At 39.8% G+C, this 21,258-nt stretch overlaps 1 protein-coding gene across 4 annotated transcripts in view; it reads left to right on the top strand.

Moving 5' to 3' along the window:
- The window catches only part of GRB10 (growth factor receptor bound protein 10), a 140,512-nt gene that overhangs the window by 58,629 nt on the left and 60,625 nt on the right, over window positions 1–21,258 (top strand). For all 4 annotated transcript variants that reach the window (XM_079300380.1, XM_079300378.1, XM_079300379.1 and 1 more), the window contains one exon: window positions 486–579. In XM_079300380.1, coding sequence (XP_079156506.1) covers window positions 486–579 — 94 coding nt within the window. The remainder of the gene's footprint in view (window positions 1–485; window positions 580–21,258) is intronic.

Below are 21,258 nucleotides of genomic sequence, written 5' to 3'. Positions count from 1 at the left end.
GAAAAAAATAACAGGTTGGCATCCAGAGCCATGGATGTTTATCTAAACTGAACTTCTGATTTCTCTTGAGGTTTAGTAGTTCACTACTGAATCTGTTTCAGTCCAGTTAATTAGTTACAAAGCCCTAAGCCACAGATTTGGAATTAAAGAAAACAAAGCCCCAAGCCTCTGCATAATTTGTTGCAAGAAGAAACTTTTGTTAAACTAGGAAGTTTACATCACTGTTTCGCCTTTGGAACGCAAACTGGTGTGCAGATGAGCCAACAGCACAGTCATTGATTCTGGATCCAAGCCACACGTATTAATGTGACAGCCTAGTGTCCTCCTGTGATCTGCTTCCCCACCTTCTCTGACATTGGTTTCTCCTTTCAGAGGCATGGCAGGGTTTTTTTGTTTTGCATTGGTGGTTTGATGCCAAGTAATGGAGCTTGCAAGGAGTGCAGAATGGCTGGTTTTGATAAGATATTCTGCTCTTCTGTTTTTAGGACAATGTAGATCAGACTTCAGCTCATGGTCGGCGGGATCTGGTGGAACCGGGTTTCCAAGAGCCATCTAACCGCATCTCCCTGAGCCACCAAGGTAAGGAATAGTGCGGGGGAATCCAGGCTTCTCAGGCGAGTCCAGGCATGGTTTGCCTCCTTGTTCCCATTTGTCCTTCTCACTGAGGGGGAAAAAGGAAATGTTCTGGATGGCTGGAGAAAGAGAGCTGAAGAAATTGGTTTTTGTCATAGCTGTGCTTTGAGCTGTGAGTGGAAGGGATGAAGGACTTGTATGCATCTCAAACCTTGTAGCCCAAGATAGGATTACTAGCCTGGGTCACAGGGATACCCTCCTGTTTTTATGAGTGGGGAGGAGAGAAGCACTGACAATAAATTCAGCATCTGTAATGTTAAGATTGCATTTTAAAAAAATCTTTGGCTACTGTAAGATGGCCTCTGGCTCAATGTCGGCAGTAAGAGAAGAAAAAAACCACATTTACTTGCTTTCCATGACAGAAGTCAGATCATTTGTGAAAAGATAGCTCTCTACTAGATTTTGTAATGTAGGTGTACTAGTTGAGCTTCTGTAATTCAACAGAACCATTCATAAGAAGCTAAAACAAATCTTAAAACTCTGTCTTTACTGATTCTGTCTGTTCAGAGACAGCAGTTACTATTGTTACAGAGACTGTTCAGCTCAGCTGTATTGTTCTAGATTTGAAATAATTGATAATAGTGTTCTTTTAAGCAGTGAACGCTCTTACCCTCAGGCTTCATGATGGTTTAATTTGAAACAAGTCCTTGAAGGTCATCTTCAAATGCTGTTTCATCAGTGCAACAACTAATAGTAATATAGACAGAGCAAGACTATTGAAACGAAAAATATTACAAGCATATTACTTAAAGTATTTGCCAAACATCGCATGTTTAACTTGTCTTAAAAATACTGCTTTTTAAAATTTGTCAAGAGCAGCAATACTAGAATTTCATTACTTGTAGATTATCAAGACAATTGAAGTTGCACAAACAAGTCCCACAGTGTAATGAAGGTTGTATTTTAACTTGCTTCTCTTTCCTTGCTTCAAGTGTTCTGATGTTTTTAAAGCTTTTCATTCAATTGAAAAGAGAAGGCAGCAGGTTGCAATGTAATCCAGTCTAAAATTTATGGTAGCAGAGGCAGTGAGTAGTTTGCATGCATGTTTGCATGCATAGAATGAATTTTATAAGTTCACTTTTTCACGTGTTTTAGAATTAATAGTGGTTTTGTTGTATTATATTCACCTATGTCAGGATGTGCAAATCGTGGAACAGATCTATATGTGTGACTTCTGAAGCTATTTGTAAATATCCCCCTTTAATCAACGGATTTTGGGGGGGAGCACATCCTTTGTGGTCTGGGTTCATGTGTTGCAGTGCATGTGTCTGCTGATTTTGAAGTCTGAACATTTATAGAAGAAATTGGTAACACTGGTTTACATGGCAGAATGCCAGCTTTGCAGCCTGACATTTTCCCACTTCCTTTTCAGATCCTTCTTTTCCTCTATCAGTATTGTTCTACTGCAAAAGTGTCACCTGACATGTGGCTCTTTCTTAGCCACTTTGAGACAAATGTCCAGATTAATTTAGGAAACAGCTGTCTTTAAAGAAAATGGTTTGCATAGGGGGTACTGGCAGTTCAATGCCTGTTTCTCGAGCAAGACCTTGTTAATGTTTTTCCCCAGTACCTTTTGAAGTAAAGATTGCTGATGCATCCACAATTTGTTTGGGATTTTTCCTCTGTATCAGCTGACTGACGGCAATCAAATCCTCTATTTCTAAAATCTTTCTAATTTTGTTGCTGCAGTAAGTGCATGGTACAGTATCAGTCTTGACTCTGTTATGTTAGTGGTCTGGATTAAGAACTGAAACCTAAATGCTCCAAGTTGGCCTTTAATGCTGAGCTGGGCTGTAGGAGCTCTACCTTTCTGCAATGTTGAAGGGGGAAGCTGCTGCTTTGGTACCTTCTTGGGAATGGAAGTGCCTGTAACCCTGATGTAACACCATGTCTTGAGTGTTTGCTCTGTCCAAGCAGGAGCATCTATGCTGTTTTCATAGCATATGAAATAAATATTCTTGTCCAAGAACGTTCAAGTATTTTTAGAGCTGGCACATATTCCAGAATTCCAGATTAACAGAACATAGAAGAACACGACATGAAGAGCTTCAGCTCAGGGAGTTGTGACGTGGTCTGAACTAGTTCCCATGCAGTCATATTAGTCACATAATAGATAGGAAGATTCATTCATTAACGTGAAATGGATTTTTGGTGTTCTGTGGCCACTGTTTGCTTTGGTTTTTTTTACTCTTACACTAAACTTTGTTATCCATTACTTTCTATTAAAGCCTTGCTGGCACTGACACTGGTTTAAAGCTTAGAAGAGTAAACCTGTATCCAGAAGCAACTTGCAGAACCACTGCAAATTAATGTTTGGTGGTATGCCTTGATTGTGTTGACAATAAAGATGTTTGCAACAAACTGTGGCAATTTTTGCTTCCAGTTATATGCAACGTTACTTGCTGACTTAAGCACATCTGTTAGGAGACCTAAAGCTTTCTGTGATTGGCACAAGCAGAAATTGTGAAGGAATTAGAACTGGCTAAAATAATTCCTGTGTTAGGTGTTTTCTGCCTCTTTCTCCTTGGTGTATTGTATCAGCTGGACTTTGAGCAGCCATAGTTATTACGTTGTTTTATGTGTGCACTTGCAATTCACACCTGACCACATTGCTCAGTGAGCGCAGCAGAGTTGCCAGTTTCTGTTGAACATTAACTTGTGGTCCTTTGCTTTTCGCTGGGAGAGCTTTTGGTACAAGCACCTGCAATTCTGAACCAAGACTACTTTCCACAGCCTATAAAAATGGTGATTAGCTTCTTCCCAGGCATCTGAATCCCTTTAACACAAACTGGAAAAAGAGCATTGAAGTGGAGACTGAGATAGCCTTGCCAACTGTCCCCATGTGAATAAGCCCTTTCTTGTGAAGGGTATTTCAAGTACATATTTCCTGCTGAATCACTGTTTTTACACAAGCAGATGCTTTATAACTCTTCATCTTCTTCTTTCAAAAGAATATCTTGTAAAGATTGGGGAGCAGAAGATAGTTCTCTAAAGTGAGGAGTCTTTAGAATAGGAAGATTTCATGTGAAACTAATGTGCAAAATTGAATGCAGATGGAATAGTATGTTTTCCTAGAAATAGTTCAATAGCTGCTTTTGTGTAGGTATGCTAATAAACTTGCTTACTTTAACAATAAGCATTTTTATACTTAAGACCTTATTTAGTTTCATTTTTCAATAATTCTGCTAATTGGGCAAGTTTTGTAAAGATACTAAATGCAAAGAGTGTGAACTATGATGTCTTTCCTGTATTCTCCATAGGATATGTCATAAATCAACTGAAATAGGAAAGAACAGACTGCCTTGCTGAACAATACTTGTATCCACTAATTTAAAGAAACAGATGTGCTTCAGATACATATTAAAAGTTAGAGGAAGTTAAGAACAGCCACCAGGATTTGGCATTTAAAAACCAGCAAGTCTAAGTATTTCTGGTACACTACTTCCAGAAGCTGTAGGAAAGCCTCTAGGCTTGAAGAAAAATGGGTCTAAACTATGTGACTTTTCTGTAGAGGAAAAGGTAGGGGGTAAAGATACAAGCAAAACAGTTATTTACCATCTTCAAACAGACCAAGAGGAAGTGAGAGCATGCTTAGGAGGCAATGACAGGTATTGTTTCTATTATGGACAATTTTTTTTATTGGTGCTTGACATGCACTTTCTGAGATTGCATAGCCACTTCTTATTTAGAATTTTAAAGCCAGGCATAAATAAGGTACATTCTGTCACCTTGCCTTTTAGTGAAAATATTAGAAATGCAGTGCTAGCACTTTCTGTATATATGTATTTGTGGGATGATTGTCAGTTTCTGTTCAAATGTGTTTTGCTATGAGTCTGTGGTAAAAGATGTATTTTCCTTTTATTAGTGCATTCACACCAAGTCTTCCTTTCCCAAGGTTCTCTCAGCTCTTGTTGGACTTGATGCTTTTTATATCTGCAGTTTGCAGACAGAGCAGAGCTTATGGTGCCTCTGGCTTCACAGCCAGGTCACATCAGCAGCAGAAAGGAAATGATGATAAAGGTTGTTTTAGCCAAGAGCTGTCCTCTCTCAACAACCTTTGGTCTTTCTTGCTTGGTGATGGTAGGAAGTCTTGCTTGTAGAGAGATGATGAATATGTTGGGTTGCAGATTATATGGACATCAGATTTCCTGCCTGTATGTGTAGACCACTTGGCTCTGTGTGAAGCAGGAGAGATCCAGGGTATCTGCCAAAACCTGCATCATATTGCAGTCGACTCTTGAGGTGGATGCTGTACTGTACCTTGCTGGCTAATCACTAATACATTAATTTTCATAGAGACAGTAAATGTCAGCATGGTGGAAACTTCCCTTCTAACATACTGGAACGGTCCATGTCCAAAAAAATATAAGCCCATGGAAATATAGGCAGGCATTAGAATGAGCATGGGTGTAGGTGAAGTATTACAAGGCCTAAGATTTAGCCCAGAGTAATAATGCTGTGTAGCACTCTTTTTTCTCCACCACTGTTGTTATTACTTGCTTTTAATATATTTTCTTCTGTATTTGCCTGAGGATAGACATGGGAGGCTGAGGCGATGTTGTTATTCATTCTGTAGCTAAGGAGGAGTGTGTTTGGTAACAGTCAGAGCTGCTTCTGAAATGCTTCAGTTGTGGGATCTGACTGGGGTGAGTTGGTTATCTGGTGTATCAGAACTAACCCATGTTTTTTGCAGAATCCAGCTGGTACTGAATTGAAAGTGTAGAATGAAAAACAAACATTGTTTGTGTTTCGGAGACAATACTGCCAGACATTCATGAATTCTCGTGCTTTGTATAAATGTTGTTGTCATTGTCCAGCCTTAGAAAAAAAACCACCATTAGTGCCAGAATGATTTACACTGACTAATCTTATGCGGGGAGCGGAGGCCCTGCTTCCTGCCTAGCTCATTACAGTACCTTTGTCTTCTTTTGGAGAATGCTTCCATTTATATTTGGTGATGAATCTTGTTAGCATGGCTACCAGGAGGGCAGCCATAATAGCAGTGTGGAAGTTTAACTTCCCTCATTAGATTAATTTCCAAACCCTTAGGCTGACAGAACTCTGAAAAAAAAAAAATTATGAAAAGAGAAGACAGTAGATTGGTGTTTAGTACAGATTGTTTCAGAGATCTGCAGAGAGCTGCAGGAGACAGATGAACTGAACTGATTGAGTGTAGCTGTAAGACTCTGTACATAATGTAATGAAGATTGAGTGAAAACAGGGAAACGAGAAGAAACAGACCAAAAATTATTTAAACTGTAGCATATTCAAAGAAAATAATTTGTAGGTAACCGATGGTTTTTGTTTCATTTTTATGGTATTTTTTAATTTTATTTTTTATTTTATTTTTCATGTATCAACTTTCTAGTATCAGCATGCAAACCATCAGTTTTGGATGTATTTAAAATTAATTGTGTTCCTCTGAAGCCACATGATACAAATAAAAAAACCATTGTTATATCTCATCGTTGGCAAGCATGGTATTTTAAGCCTGTTTATAATCTCAGGATTCAGTGTTTCAATCTGTTGACTTTCTCTGATGAGGTAGGATTCAGTGTGGGGAAGGAGCCTACTGTCTTGTTTATACAGGATTTGCCTTGGGGCCTTTGGAAGTTTTGCAAGGTGAGATGTAGAAAAAATTAAGACTTTTAAGTAAGCCTAAACCAAGAAGTACTACAATATTAAAAATTAATTTTAAGCCTCTTTATTTGTTTCTGTTGCCTGTGAAAGAATGGTGAGGTTATTACCAGGTTTGCAATGACCTTGCTGTGCAGTTGTATTGGAAGAGCAATGGAGCTGGACTGGGAAATTGGGTTCCTTTCTCAAGATAGACAATGATGCACCATACTCATCCCTCAGGAACTGAAGCTGTATTGGGTGTATGACATCCGAAAGAGGGGTGTGGGATTTTTTTAGTACTGCAGATAGGTGTTCCTCCACCTTCTCTGTCAAGATTTGTATCTGCTGTTACCATGGCACAGATGGGAGTAAATTCACAAAGCGTGCATTCAGGGTAATTAGAAGCTCCTTTCTTGTTATTGTTAAATTCGTGTCTAAGGCTTTGGGAGGGGAAGGTGCAAATTTGGCATCTGGATGAGGAGCTTCTCTTGCTTCTTTACATATCCATCTCAGAAAAAGAGGGCACTTCCCTCACCCCTTGTATTACCTCCTTGAGAACAAGTTAGTTTAGTACTAGCATTAAGTGTACAGAAGTGACTCTTAAAAAACTCTCCACAAACCAAATGGTAAGAGACACTGCAAAATCAATGTTAAAGTCAAATGTCCTTTTAAACTCACTGTTGCCTTTAATATTAAGTATATGCATTTCCTGCTGCCACTGAAGCAGAGCAAATCACCTGTTCTTTTTGCACCCTTTGGCTGGACAGTGAAGGAGGCAGCACGGGATGCCCTCTCTCTTTGTTGGTGGGTGTGCTGCAGGAATTGCACAGGGATGGCTCAGGGGAGCAGCAGAATTTGGGAGGGACAGCTCCTTGAACAGGCTGAGAGAGGGCTCCTGGAGGGGAGCAGCCTGAAAGCCCTTCATGGGGGATGGTGTTGCTCCAGCCATTCCATTTCTTGGGCTTGAGCTCGTGGGTCTGACACATCTGTTTGAAATGGTGTGCCTGGGGAAATTCAGGCATCTGAGGGAAACAAGTGGTTCCATGTCCAGCTCATGAAGAGGTGTTTCTCCCAGGCATCAGAGCTGAGCTAATTTCTTGCATTTATCTCTTGTCTTTCATGAGAGGAAAAAAGACTCTTATCCTATGGGTGGTGCACTCCCTCTCCCTCCTTCTCCACTCCCTTGTTAAAGCAAAAGGATGGAAATTAATAGTATCAACACAGACTCTTTTGATAGCTTCTGGATGACATTTTTAAGGTGGCTGAGTTGAATTCTTGCCTGTGCTACTATACCCTGTTCCTTCACCTTCTTGGATTTTGCATATTCCCATTATTCCCATTAGGAGGAATGTTTTAAGTGCATTTAATTTATGTAAGAAGCTTCTGGACCTTTCAGTGAAGGTGTTATAGCCAAATGTCAAAACATGGCTGTGAGCACTTAAAATTGTATCAGTACTAATGAGCTTTCCAGCTAAGAAAGTTGATTTATTATGTAGGCTTTTAATCATGCTGTAACAATGACAGTTGTTCAGTAAAACAGTGTCTCTGGAACATCAGATTATTAACTTTGAATTCTGACACCTTAACCAAAACCAAATCCTAAGTTTCAAAGGCAATTTGATATATAAAGGATAAGGATATATTTAGAGATGGAAACAATCCATACTCACGGCAGTTATACTGTTATATATTTTGAAAATAATATTTTAAGAAGTTTCTCTAATTTTTGAGACAAAAGTACAATGTCACTGTGCAAGGTCAGCTTTAATGGAGAGAGAACTGACTTACAGTATCTGATTACATGGAAAGCTCTAGGGCTTTAATCTGGTTTCATGACTGTGTTCAAGTCTGAAATAAATCTATTCTGCTTATTCAGACTTTTAAGAGTATCATCTGTCAGAAACTGATTGCCATTTATCTGCAGCACATGGAATGTTTGAAATCACGGTGACTGTTGAGGGGAGGCTATTTTATTTTATAAGTCTGTCTGCTTTGGTAAAAAGATTTCTCAAGAAAACAGTGTTAACTGTGTCTCTGTGTTTTCTGAAGGTGAGGGGGGAAAATGGACCCCATTTTCTTGGAAATCAAACTGATTTCCAGGAGTGTGGTAGCAGTGGTGTGGTGAGGTAGGGGCAGATGTAATGGCAGAAACTGCTCCCTGAATTGATCTTTGCTTTTTAACAGCCTTACTTCATCTGATCATTTAACAATTTGAAATCAGATTTTCTTTTTATTCAAAATGAAATCCATTTAGCCAGATAAAGTCCTGATTTACTCCCATCCCTGTTCAAAGCACACTGAAGTGATTTTTGTTCTGTCTCTGACCAGCCATGCACCTTTCATCTCTCTTGTGATGCAGGTAATTTTTAATAGCTGACACAGTGCAGCCCTCTTGTCTGCAAACAATTCTGAGAGACGTGTATCTGAATTTTGGATTTTTGTTTTCCCCTGACCTTCAAAGCTATATTTTTGGTCTCTGTCAAAGCAGTGAGAGGGTGGAGAACAGGCAGTACAGCTCTTAGTTTCCTTCCATTGTTTGTCCAAATAAGTGTCCTAACCTTTGGTTTCTGTCTCTTCTTTCCACTGCCTCAGGTGAGGAGAAGTATAAGTTAATTTACTTTTTTATGAGGTTCATCTTTAAAGCAGAGCTTTTATCATCTTAGAAATTAATACAGAAATTCACTTTGCTTCTCTTTTAAAAAAGTAAAAGTTATTAAATTACAAAAAAACAAACAACCAAGCAATGTCTAGCTGTGTAACATTTCTAGGGGTGAGGATTAGAATGAGGGTGAGGTAAGACTTGTTTGCAATAGTGAAATGGGGCATATTTCTGATACTGCAGCTCTCCTGGCAAGGGCTTCTGCTGCTTTAGGATTCCTTGATTCAAGTACTTCATGCTCCTCCTTTTCACTTGTTAGTTGGTCTTAATTAGAAGAAGAATTATAAATGCTAAACAAAGGTTGTCCTTGTGCTTAAAAGTTCAATGGATTTTAAGAGTTGGCTGACAGTATTATAGCAAATTTAGGTTAAACAGTCTGAACAAGTATAGAATTAGTGTAAGGTTTTAGTATCCTTTTCTGCACATTAAAACAATTTTCAGGAGCTTAAGTACTAGAAAAATGGGATTGTCATGTAAAGACATAACACATTGTACGGCTGAGAGGAAAATACCCAGTTCAAGTTATAGCTTAAACATGGTCTTCCTTAGAAATGTCTTCTCTAATCTGTATATAAAATAAAGACTGGTTCTGCCAGATGACTGGGAAGTTGAGGACTGCAGATTTTAAGATTTTTTCCAGCATGGGAATGTATCTCTTCTAGTTGAAACAAATTACACTGGAATGCACTCATGGTCTATATCAGCAAGTATACCTTAACTTAGTTATGTCAAAAAGAACATGCACTGTGGTGTATCAAAAAAAATAAAAGATGTCTCTAAAAATACTTGGCTAATAATTTTTTGTGGGTTTGGGTGACTGTGAAAGTAGGCTTTCTAAGTGGCAGAGTTATGTTTATTTAAGTATCAACATGATTTTCTATGTTTTAAAAATGATTTAAGATTCATGAATGAAGTCAGACTTCAGATACCAAGAAGAGTGTGAAATGGTACAGACTTTGATTACAGGAACTTTCTGGTTCTTTTTGTAAGCCCTACATTTCTGCAGAGTATCCTGCCTGTATTTAAGCCAGTCCTTGCTGGCAGAATGTGATTTACCTTGGGCTGGCTGGCAGCTTTATAGGTAGCAGGGCCCTTGTTGGGGGGTGGTTATTTTTCACTCCTTTTGGAAGCTGCATGGAGTAGCAAACATCCATAGGCTTTGCCTTGGAATCGTGTGGGCTCTGGCACAGATGGGAACGAGTGGTTGCACACTGTAGCAGGTAATGGTGGAGCAGCAGACCTGGCTCCAGTGTGGTGGTAGCCAACCATCTATGAGTCAGGCATCATAAGCTGGTCAGAGTAACTGGGCTGCAGAGAGCATGGTGGGATGACTGTGTGCTTCTTTACATGAGTGTGCAGAAGCAGCCATGGACTCTCCACTTTATGTGTAGAACTTGGGAAATCCTTTCTGGGATTGGCCACTGTGCCTGTGTGGAGCAGTGCAAAGAGTTAGAAGCGTTCGTTCAATGAATCAGCTTCTACATGGAATTAAACAAATAACTGTAGATGTCTGCCTACATTTTCCCCATCAGCAAAATGAGAATATTGCTATTGCAGAACTTCTGTCAAATGTGGTTGAGAGCTGCTTAGTGTGCATGGTCTTTTTGAGGATGAAGTCTCACTTCAGCTTTGTTCGTGGTATTAAGTAGAGAGCCAGTTCTGCAGAGATGAAGTCAAGACTGAAAAGAGAAGGTATAGCAGATTGTGTCCTAATGCACTGGGTAAACCATAGGGTATTACTTTGATATGAGGTGCAGCCTTTCTGTAAATTGATTTGTTTGTATGTAGTGTATGACATGGAAGTGATGAGAAATGATGCAGCTTCTAAGTACCATAAATGTGCTTTGATTGATGGTGCATAAATCTTGACTCACAGTAGGGAGGAGGTCAGAGAATTAATCTGAAGGGTACTTGAAGCTTTGTGCATATGAGGGTTGAAATTAAAGTTGAGAACAGTGAGCTGGCTTGCCAGATGACATAGGAACATTTATTGCAAAAAAAAAAAAAAGGCATTAAATATGGGATAAAGAGATAAGTTAAAAACACTTGAGGCATAAGTGAAAAGCTGTGGAGTTTTTTTAAGATGGTTTTAGTATGTAGCTGAAACGAAACGATTGAAAGATCTAATTTGTTTTCATTATTGTAGGAGCCAAGATGTCTACTAATACAGTATTTATGTTAGTGGTAATATCTTTCTACCATTGTGTATCTCTATAAACTTTCTGTTTAAGAAAATGACTAAACAAAGCAAAACAAAAAACCCTCTCAACCCTTCCTCCCTATGGCAATAGTGCAGAGATTTTTGGGCCAGGATACATGTCTCCTGCTGTGTTATGCTGGTGAAATACAAAACAGAGAGATCTCTTTCTGAAGAGCAAGTTCAGAGATGAATCTGTCAGATTGTTGGCTCCCAGGCAAACTGAGATGATCAGAGAAATTTGCTGAAGGCATGGCTGGGGTGAATGCCTTCTTTCTTACAGAGAGGGTGTTTGAGCAAGAAGGCTTGGTGATCTCCGTGCTGATGACTTTCCCCTGAAAAGAGATGTTCTCAGACCATTTGCATTCCCCAGGGTCTGGTGTCTCCCAGGGGTTTGGTGGTACAGCTGCGCTGGCACTCTTCCTAATGTACTTGTAACAGCAAAAAACCACTTTCTCTGAAGGAAGTTTATTCTGGTTTGACAATTTGAAATGAAATGCAGCAATAAAAGCATTCTTAGACACTTATACTGGGCTAGAAATACAGATATTTTAACAGGAAAAATAGTCAAAGTGTGGAGTCATTTCTATTGAACTGGTTGTTTGCAACCTTTCTTTGTATTTCAGGCAGACCTATACAATATGTATTTTATTGGGAGCATGTGGGAAATGTCTTCTAGTGCATCCTCAGTTTTGAAGGGCCAACAGACTCACTAATGAGGGCAGAATTGGGAAATGTTGTTGATAGAGTGGACACTAGAGAGGTTAATGGGGTAGAAAAGAACATAAGTAGCTCTCAATGAAATGGTACCCTACTGTGGTGAAAGAGGAAGACAGTAAGAATCTGAAATCCATTTCAGTCAAGTATAAAAGAATGTGTTGCTCTTCAGCAAGATAACTCAAAATTATTTCACTGCAATGAAAGGAAGTCCATATGGTGTGTCTACTTTGGAGGACTGTTGGACATGGAGGGAACTTTGAAGTGGTTTCTAGGGCTTTACGTGGTGCAGAAGCTCTTAGCGCAGGTCTTTCCTGTTCTGAGACCATATGTTGGTGTTTTATTCATTTTATGGTTAGATTTAAGTGTGCTTAGGTGCATAAACATATCAGAAAAGAGAAAGAACCTTCATTTATTTTTCACTACTTAGGATTAAAAATACTTCTAGGTAAATCTCCATTCTGATATAATGCTGCAGGTGCCTTGGCTTGTGCTTTAAGTTGTAAATTTGTCAAATAAAGAAACAAAGTCTGTGCTTGTTTGTTTGTTTTTTCAGTCAGATGGTCTTCAGGTCCATCTAGGAAAAGATTGAGGAACATCAGTGAAAATATGTTGTCATATCAAAGAAAATGCTTTTGAATTTTTTAAAGGAGAGTAAAATAGCGAAAGATAATATTGTAGTCTTGCATTATTTACGAAGCCTGTAGCTTTGAAAAAAATCTTGTGATGTTAAGGCTGTCCCAGAATGAACTGGAATTGTGCATTTCTCTCACTCTGATTTCTTACTTTGTCTATAAAGCAGAGCAAGCTTGGTGCTTGTTTTAAGCTCATGGAATAAGATGAGGGGGGAAACCCCTCAAATTTCATAGCTTAATAAAATAAGCAAAATCTGTAGAAAAACAATTCTGTTGTAGTTTGCTGTCAGTTCTGCACTAAAATCTTTTACCACAGTGCACCATTGTAACAATAAGCTTCAGTCATCACTGTCTTTCAGCTTACCTGACTGTGATAAGCAGCACAGTATTTATTTCTGCCTTTATGTAAACATTATGCTGCAAGTGGTTCATGACAGCACTTCAGCAAGCTGTGTCATGTGAGGATACTTGAGAAATGCATCAAAGGAGCTGACATTCTTGCATTGAGGTTGAAAAAGGTTGCAGCACTTCTCTTAAAGCCAAGAAGCTTCAAGGGGAAGATCAATCTGAATTTGTTACGTTTTCTATGTCCCTTTGTGCCTATTAAAAAGGACAAAATTCTGTCAAGCTAGTTGCATTTTCAGCTAAAAAAAGGGCCAGAGTTAAATGGGGCAAACCAGCTAAACAAAAAAAAAAAAAACCCTTTCAAAATATAGCATGAGATGTAGCTAAATTTGGAGTTCTTAACAACAAGCAGCTGCTTAAGTAATTAAAGTATATAAGGTGCTACTGACCAAAGCAATTAGTATGTAATTTCATTAATGGCGTTAGGATTGCAGTAACAATATTTAAGTCTTTCTGTCCAAGTCAAGATTCAGGCAATTTGTGCTGTGTCCAGGATGAGGTTAGGAGCAGTGTGATGTTCTTTGGGTGTGTTGCAGCACCAGTGTCTGAGTGGGTCTGTAACTGTGCAGGAGCCTCTTCAGCTGGCTGTGCCTTGTTAGTCCTCCTAATTAACATACCTTGCTCGAGAATTTACATGTGCATGCACTTCTAAATTTTTATGAGCTAGGATGGTAAGAAGTTTATATTTAAAACAAGGCTTTGTAGGGGCTGCTATTTTTTTTGTTTATCCTTGCAATTAATTTGTGATCTTGCTGCTGTTCAGGGGCAAAAGGGAATTACTGTTTTTGTGTATGTTTTTGTGGTTTGTCCTTAAGTGCTTGAAAAATCTTGGAGAGCTCAGGGATAGTAGAGTGTTCCAAGTCCCTCTGAAATCTGAAGTGCTGCAGATGATGGGTTTTTAAGTTGCAAGGTCTGCAACTCAAAGACAATGGGGTGATGAGCCCCAGTGACTGGAGTTAAGTAGCTTCTAGGCTCCAGAATAACCACAAATATTCTTCAGTAAGATGACAATGAGTTTTAGAGACTAAGTAGGAAAAGTGCACATCAGGAGGAGAATGTGGAGTTTTCTAAAGTCCAAATACAGGTCACCTCTGAGGCTGAGGTGGCATCACTGATGAGGCACTCAGTCGGAGAACCGGAGCTGGGAAGGCTTGCTGTGCTGCTGGGACACCCCTGGGTATTATTGCTATCGTGGCTAACCTGGAGGAGCTGACTTTGTTAAAAAGCCACTGAGAGAAGTCCTTCAGAGTCTTCAGGCTTTACAGCAACACTTCTGGCCTACCTTGAGCTGTGTCCTTTTGACGCATTGCCTCTTTCTAGGTCTAAGCCTTTCTAGGTCTGTAAATACGTGGGCGTACTTTCGGCAGAGCAAACCAGTCTTCTCTGCTTTTCTGGGCTGTATTTCAGATGTGAAACAGTGAGGTGAGCAGGTTGTTTCACCTCTAGAGAGCATTGACCCTGTGTCTGCAGGATTTTGGGGCGTATCTTCTAGAAGGAGTGGTGGGGTGAGTTAAAGCAGTGCTGTGCAGGACATTGGTGTCCTACAAGCTCCTTTGAGCGCGCCAGTGACATCCTGGTCATGGGATGAAAGAAGGAGACAGCCTCATAAGAAGTGGTGGTCTGTTAACAGAGTACTCTTAAGGGAAAATACCTTGTGTTCTGCTTCCAGCCTTGCTCTTTGGGTGTGCAAGGAGATGAGTCCAGGCAGGGGATTGGGCTCCATGCACCCCGACTAGATGGAGAAGGCTGATTTCCCAAAATCACAGTAAGCCCTGCATACTTGAACTGGGAATGCACACAGCTTGTGAAATCAGCCACGTGGATCTCAGAAGGAAAACGGGCATAATGGATAAGTTTGTTTTGACTCATGTCAAGCTGTGATGAAGCCTCTGCATAGCACACCTGCAGATTTCACCTCTGGGTGAACTAGATCTTGACTGATTTTCACTAGCACAGCTTACCCTGTGGGATATAAGTCACGAAGGACCAGGCTTTGCCCAGCTGAAAAGAAAGGAAACTCCATTTGGTGAATTCAGAAGAAATGTTAGCACATGGTTTTCTTAGGCCTAAATAAAGTTAGGCTGATGCTAATGATTTTTCAATGAAGTTTTGAATGATAAATGTAGTTTATTTGTTCTTTTGTATTGTTGGTGGTCTCAGGGTTGTTGTTGGTGATGTAATCCTTGACAGGGGTTGGGGGTTTTTTGGTTGTTATTTTATGGTGAAAAAACCAAAACAGGTTGGCTAATGGGAGTTCTTTGAATCAGTGTAGTCATGGCAGAGGGAGGCGTCAGGGAGCTTTTTAAAATGACTGTGTTCCTCCTGAGCAGAGTGGGGTGCAGACACCTTCAGGGTGGCTCCACAGTGCCATTTGGGATGAGACTGCAGCAATATGCTTTGCCATCTGGGAATCCATGCGGCAGGACTGTGGCGTTCCCTTCTCCTGCACTGGAGGTTCACGCTTTGTTACAGCAGTAATTCCTCACAAATTATCCACCCTTTCCTGACAAGGCCAAGGGGGGAGATCTCTTTATTCTGCACCCCAAAGGGCTGTGTGATTTTTCAGAAGCAGCTGCTCACCTTGCCTTAAATAGACAGCTGATTCGGGGACAGCGTATCTGTGTGCAGGTAAAATTAAATGCGTGCCCCAAAACACTGCTCCTTTAGTAGGGAAAAGAAATGTAGGGAAAACTTATATGGAGGTGCTGCCTATGCAATAAGAGGACATCTGGATGGCAGCTGCCTTTGTCTCTGAAGTGAAGCTAAGGTAGTTATGCTTGCTCATCGTTATTTGTCAGGTACTGGGTTTAAAAGTCAAGTCAGAGGCAATTTCTAATGTTCTGTGAGTAAATATATTTTAATCCCCAACAGGCTCTTAAAGAAGGCCTTTTTTAATGCAGTGTTGCAATTCCAAACAACTCTCCCCTAGTTTAGTCTCTTGTAGATACTGTACCAAAATGACAGTTGCAGTTAATACTAAACTTTAAAGCAACTGATAAAAAGAAACCAAAATTACCGTGGCATTTAAGCATTTTACTTTTTCATATGACTTTGGTTCTGTTAAGTTTGACAACAAGTACCTTAAATGTGAAATATTCCAGTTGTCTGCCTTGTAAGTCCATTGGCCATAGCTAGGTAACTATTGTATGCTGCAAATGCAGTATTTAATTAACTTGGAAGAATAGCTGATTCATTAATTGCTGTGTGCAACTTTTGGAACTTATATTACATCTTCAAATATGCTTTCTAAGCCAGCAACAAACCTGTTTGAAGCAGAATTTAAAACTCATGGTTTAACCTTACTAGGAGTAAAGGTTAGCTCGGGTATCAGGTGATGAGGGACACGCCTAATTTAATAATAATAGTAACAATAATAATAATGCTTCAGCAGCAGCTCTGCAGACCCATCACTTCCTGAAGAGAAATGCTAATGGACTTTCTGGGTTAATCCAACCACTTTTTACTTGAAAGCTTGGTTGAAGTTTTTGTGGAGTGGGTTTGAGCTGCAATGCAGGAAGCCTGAGGTTTGCTGGCTACAGGCAGGGACTTCCCCATCAGTGGGTGATGCTCTCTTGGAGCAGGCAGGGCAGGGGCTGCAGGCTTTGGCTGGAGCCACAGCAGCATGTTGGGAGGTTAGGAACGATGCTTCCCAGGGCAGGGATAAAGCTTGGGCTTTCTTGGCAGCATGGGAGGGACTAATCCGTGCAGTGGTACTTACATTGATTTGTAAGGATTGTTCAACTGGGATTACTCAGCTGGGCATTATGGTGTTTAATCAGGGAGGGAGAGCACGCGTTCCCGAAAGGAAAGCAATAGATGCTTTGACTGTTTTTAACTTTGCCTTTAATAGCTTTAGATTTGCATGTGTAGCTCTTGTCATCTGTGTGAATTTTTAACTTCCTTTTTAACTGTGACTTGTGTAGTAGTATTATTTGTCTGTACTTGATGTTCACTCTCACTTTTTTCCTCTTTTTCTCAGACACATGCAATAAGATATAAAAGTAAGATTTTAGAGAAGCACTGAGTAGAAATCTGTATATGGGAAATGGTACAATAAATTAGGAAAAATAATAATCTTTTTCATGTAAACGTAAGAAAAAAGATTTAATTATTAGGTATTTTAAAGCTTTTTATTCTATTTCTGGTGTAGGACTAGGTAATCTCTAAAAATGCAACTAAACCTGACCTTTTCTGTGTCAAATTGCAGCTCTTAGTGATATAAGATACCTTGTTAATGCCATTCTCTCATAAATATGACTCTCTAGTATAATATGCAGTCAAACATTTACCCTGTGTGTCAGCTGACAGTATTTCAATTCACCTCTTCATTGCCACCCAGTGTTGTGCTTCTTGAGCTCTGACTTGTAAGTTCCTTAATGGCTCAGTAGGTTAACATGGGTTTGCCTGTTGTCTGAAAAGTTCCAGTGGATTTTCTGTTTGCTTTATATGGGCTGCACAGGCCAGGAGTCCATCTACTGCCCAAGTGTTCCAGCACCCACATCCTCTTTAAGGATAAGTGACAGTCTTTCTGTGATCATCATTTTGGGATATACTGACAGGGTTTGCTTTCTCAGTTTTGCTCTTGAGGTAATGCAACCTCACCAGGAAGGTAAGACTTGAATGGAGAATCCCTGGGGTCAGTTCATCTGTCTGTGTCTCGTGTTGACTCTTTCTTTTAATTTTTGTCCTGAGTTAAGGGTGGGACACAACAAGGCTATAGGTTCATGACTACTCCTCACAAAGTTATGACTTAAGCTTTAACTTTCTTTCTGTTCCTGTCTCCTTTTGAGCAAGGAAAATCCACCTGGCTGGCGCACCCTGTGATGTGTTGCATCCTTCACCAATATAACCACTCTGTCCTTGAGGATTTTTTGAGGATTTGTTCTACTCTGACCCCAGGTTTGGCCTCTGAAAGAATATCCCATTCTGCCTTCTGTGGTGCTGCTTCTGTCTGGGTAACTGAGGGTGGTTTGGGCTTTCCTTGTCTTGATAAACCCAAATAAATAAAGAAAAGCTTATTTTTAAAGGTCTTTATCAGTCTTTTTCTTAAATCAATGAATTAAAAGCAGGTGTCTTGAGAAAATGGTACAGGAAAACCACCTGGCCTCATATTCATGGAAAAAAACTTCAGATCTTACCAGTTACTTGAAAATTAATATTTTCACTGCATTTTGTAATCTGCTCAAGAATTCCGGTTTCTCAGAGGTCTGCTTAATCTGGTATTCTGCTTTAAGTGATGTGTCCACTCAGTAGTTACTATGGAGCAGTGGTTGTGCAGGCACTGGCCTGCAAAGAGAGTTTTGAAAGGAGACCAGCTGATTGCTGTCATCAGCCATGGCTGGACAAAGTGTGCTCACCCAGCAGGAGATGGGCAGTCCCAGTGTGCAGTAGCACAGGATCAGCTGGTGTCCTGTTTGACTCTGGGCTCAGACTTTGACCTGATCCTTTTTTAGGAAGGAAGGCATGCTTTCTCTAGTTTTTTTTTTTTTTTTTTTTTTCTTTTTTTTTTTTTTTTTTTTTTTTTTTACCCCACTAAAGCTGCAAATTTCCTTTGAGAAAACGTTTTCAGAAATTCTGTTTTCTAAATGGTCTGCGTAAGTCTGGAAGAGAGACTGGCCATGACTTAAATATTTCAACCTTCTCTCTTTTAGCTAGAACATGTGTAATCAGAATTCTAGATGGTTTAGATAGTTTCCTTGGATTTCAAGCCCCTCTCTCATGCTGATGCCATTAGTGCTTCCACAGTTGTGTGTGCAGTAGAGTCAAGCAAGTGTTCAGCAGTGGTGGTGATGAGGATACTCACCTACAGCAATTGTCTGTTGAGGTAACCAATATTCATCTGCTCCACAGGAGGACCATCCTGACTCTGCAATCCTTGGGTTAGAAATGGGAGCGTGTACAGTGGGAGGTGCTTCTGAATTTTGCCTGTGAATAATTGCAGCACCTTCAAAGGGCAAAATCAGTAAAATCTCCATCAGAGACATGCTTTGCCGTAGTTTGTCCCCATAATTAACAAATAAACCCTTCTTGTCTACCCTCCCTTTCCCCTAATACCTGGCTTTCACCATCTTCACTATTTAGGATGCCAAGCACTAGGTGTGAAATGGACAAAAACTGAATTTTTCATTTTTTAACCTTCCATGTTTTTCTATCAGAATTCCTAAGACTCATTTTATCCACTAATCCAAGTGTACAGCTTTATTCCTCCCTGCTGCAGGGCACTATAGCCAGTTGTTCCTGTTAGTCATTGAAGCTTTGGTTTTTATGAGCACGTTTTATATGTAGCTTATTCCTATAGTTGTTACCTAGCAACATTAGTTTTGTTCAGTTTAGTTTGTCTTCTATTTCAAGAAATCTATCAGGTGTGTTTTGAGAACATATCTGAAGTCCAACCATGAACCCTTAGAAAAGAGGTGTGAAATACTAAAGAGGGTTCTCTCCAGCACCTGTAATTTCTGTATTTATATTTGGTTTTACCCATCATAGCTAAAACTGGCAGAAATGGGAATAGATGTGTGTGGTGTTTAAAAATTACCTGGAGAATACTGAGGCAGTTGCAAGTCCACTGTTGGTTTCTCTGTGTGGTGTTTCAGAGTGCTCAAAGAGCACAGATGCCTATCTCAATTTCATGCTCTTTTACCAACCAGCATCTCTATTTCTTGCCTTTCTCTCCACAGCATGGTCCATTTAGCATTTTGCAAGCTGCACGTTCACTGATGTGACATTTTGTAGGCCAGCAACCATAGTTACAGTACAAAATAGAGGATTTCACTTAACCTGAAGAGCATTAGAATGCAATGAAGGAAAGGAGTGGAGAGGTCCATAAGGAGACTTAAAGGGCACATAAAACTTTGGGGTTCAGGCTTGTAATTTTTTATTCAGACTGTGGCTACTCTGGAGAGGTGATGCCTCTAGGACACAAAGTTGTGTTTGTGTCTTCTGCTTTCACTTGAAATGAACAAAAAAAACTTCTAAGCTTCTAATGTTCAGCTGAGGCAGTCTTGGTATTTTTATAATTCTGTCTGACAGCCTTCTCTGATCTGGAGAACAGTGTGAAAGCATAGGGTTTGCAAATGTTTTTTTATATTGTCTTTTTGTTTCTTGTTCTAAACTTCTCATCCATATGGAGCTTTCAAGAAATCAGGAGGGGAGAGATTGCATAGAATTGGAGCTGCTGTTGGGAACAGAGGGTGTCATTCAGCTATAGCATCACTGTGGAGGACACTGTGGGGTTTTTAAAAAATTGTCAGAGATCTGCTTATTATCATCCACCTTCTGTTGCATGCATCTCTCGGAGGTGTAGAAGCTGCCAAGTACTAAATACATGCATCCGTAGGGGGCTGTGGATACCAATTGTACGAAAATTGAACATCAACTGGTGCCTGTGGCTTTAGTGGAAGCTGAAAGCAGAGTATGGAGGGATATGAGACATTTGTGTAAACAAATAGAACTACAAATGTAGTTACATGCTCGGAGGAAGTAATAGAGTGTTACCTAGAATGGACTTCTTTTTGCTTTGTTACAGCTGGGTGTTGTCAGTAACAGTGCACTTTCAAAAAATTTTAGTGATGGAGATTTTGGGAAAGTCTTTTCAAAATGGGATTTGGACATGGTACTGGAGGGACATGCTGCAGTGCACTTGTGCAAGGGATCCCCTTAATATGAGGGGTTGTCTTATAAAAGGTGTTTGTGTACACATCTCACTGTGGTAATCCCTACCTGCATTTTTGGTTGTAAAACATGAGATTTCCATAATGCCAAAACCCTTGCAAACATAATTGCATTATCAATGTGAATCAGAATAACTTGTGTGTGTTTTAGAGGATTTGAAACAGGATCTTGAAGAAGATACCACAAGTATTTTATATGTCTTTTTTTTTTTTTTTCCTTTTTCAAGTTCTTCTGTTCATTTTGCTGTAAATGCATTTGGCTTGTATCACCTGTGATTTGCACAGTGTTTCATTCATCATCAGTGCAGGGTGGTAGGCTGTATGCAGCTGTGTGTTCCTTTTCTTTCACTCTGTCCATCTGTCTCTGAGGATTAATTCCTGTGTGCTGGAGGGGCTGCTCACAACTTTGATACTGTGTTCTACTCAGCTAACTTCAGTGAAGTCTTATATTAGGTATATCTTAGCTTTTTTGTTTGGTCAAGATGGCTCTTGAAATGTACTGCTCTGAAACTCATTTTGGGGAACTGAGTGCTGGTGTTAGGTTGTCAAATAGGAGTAGGTGGTCAGTCAACATCTGCCTTACTGTATCAGACACTTGTTTATATATGTGTTGTTAGGTTTAATGGAGTATTAGACTTAATTCCATGGAGACAGAAAAGTGCTATAGTATTTTTATAAATCTACTGGATTCCTAGTAGCTCTTGCATCAGTTATCTCTGGGAA

Source organism: Erithacus rubecula (genome assembly GCF_903797595.1).
Source record: "Erithacus rubecula genome assembly, chromosome: 3".
NCBI classification, from domain to species: Eukaryota; Metazoa; Chordata; class Aves; order Passeriformes; family Muscicapidae; genus Erithacus; species Erithacus rubecula.
This window is presented reverse-complemented; position numbering and strand designations above follow the sequence as displayed.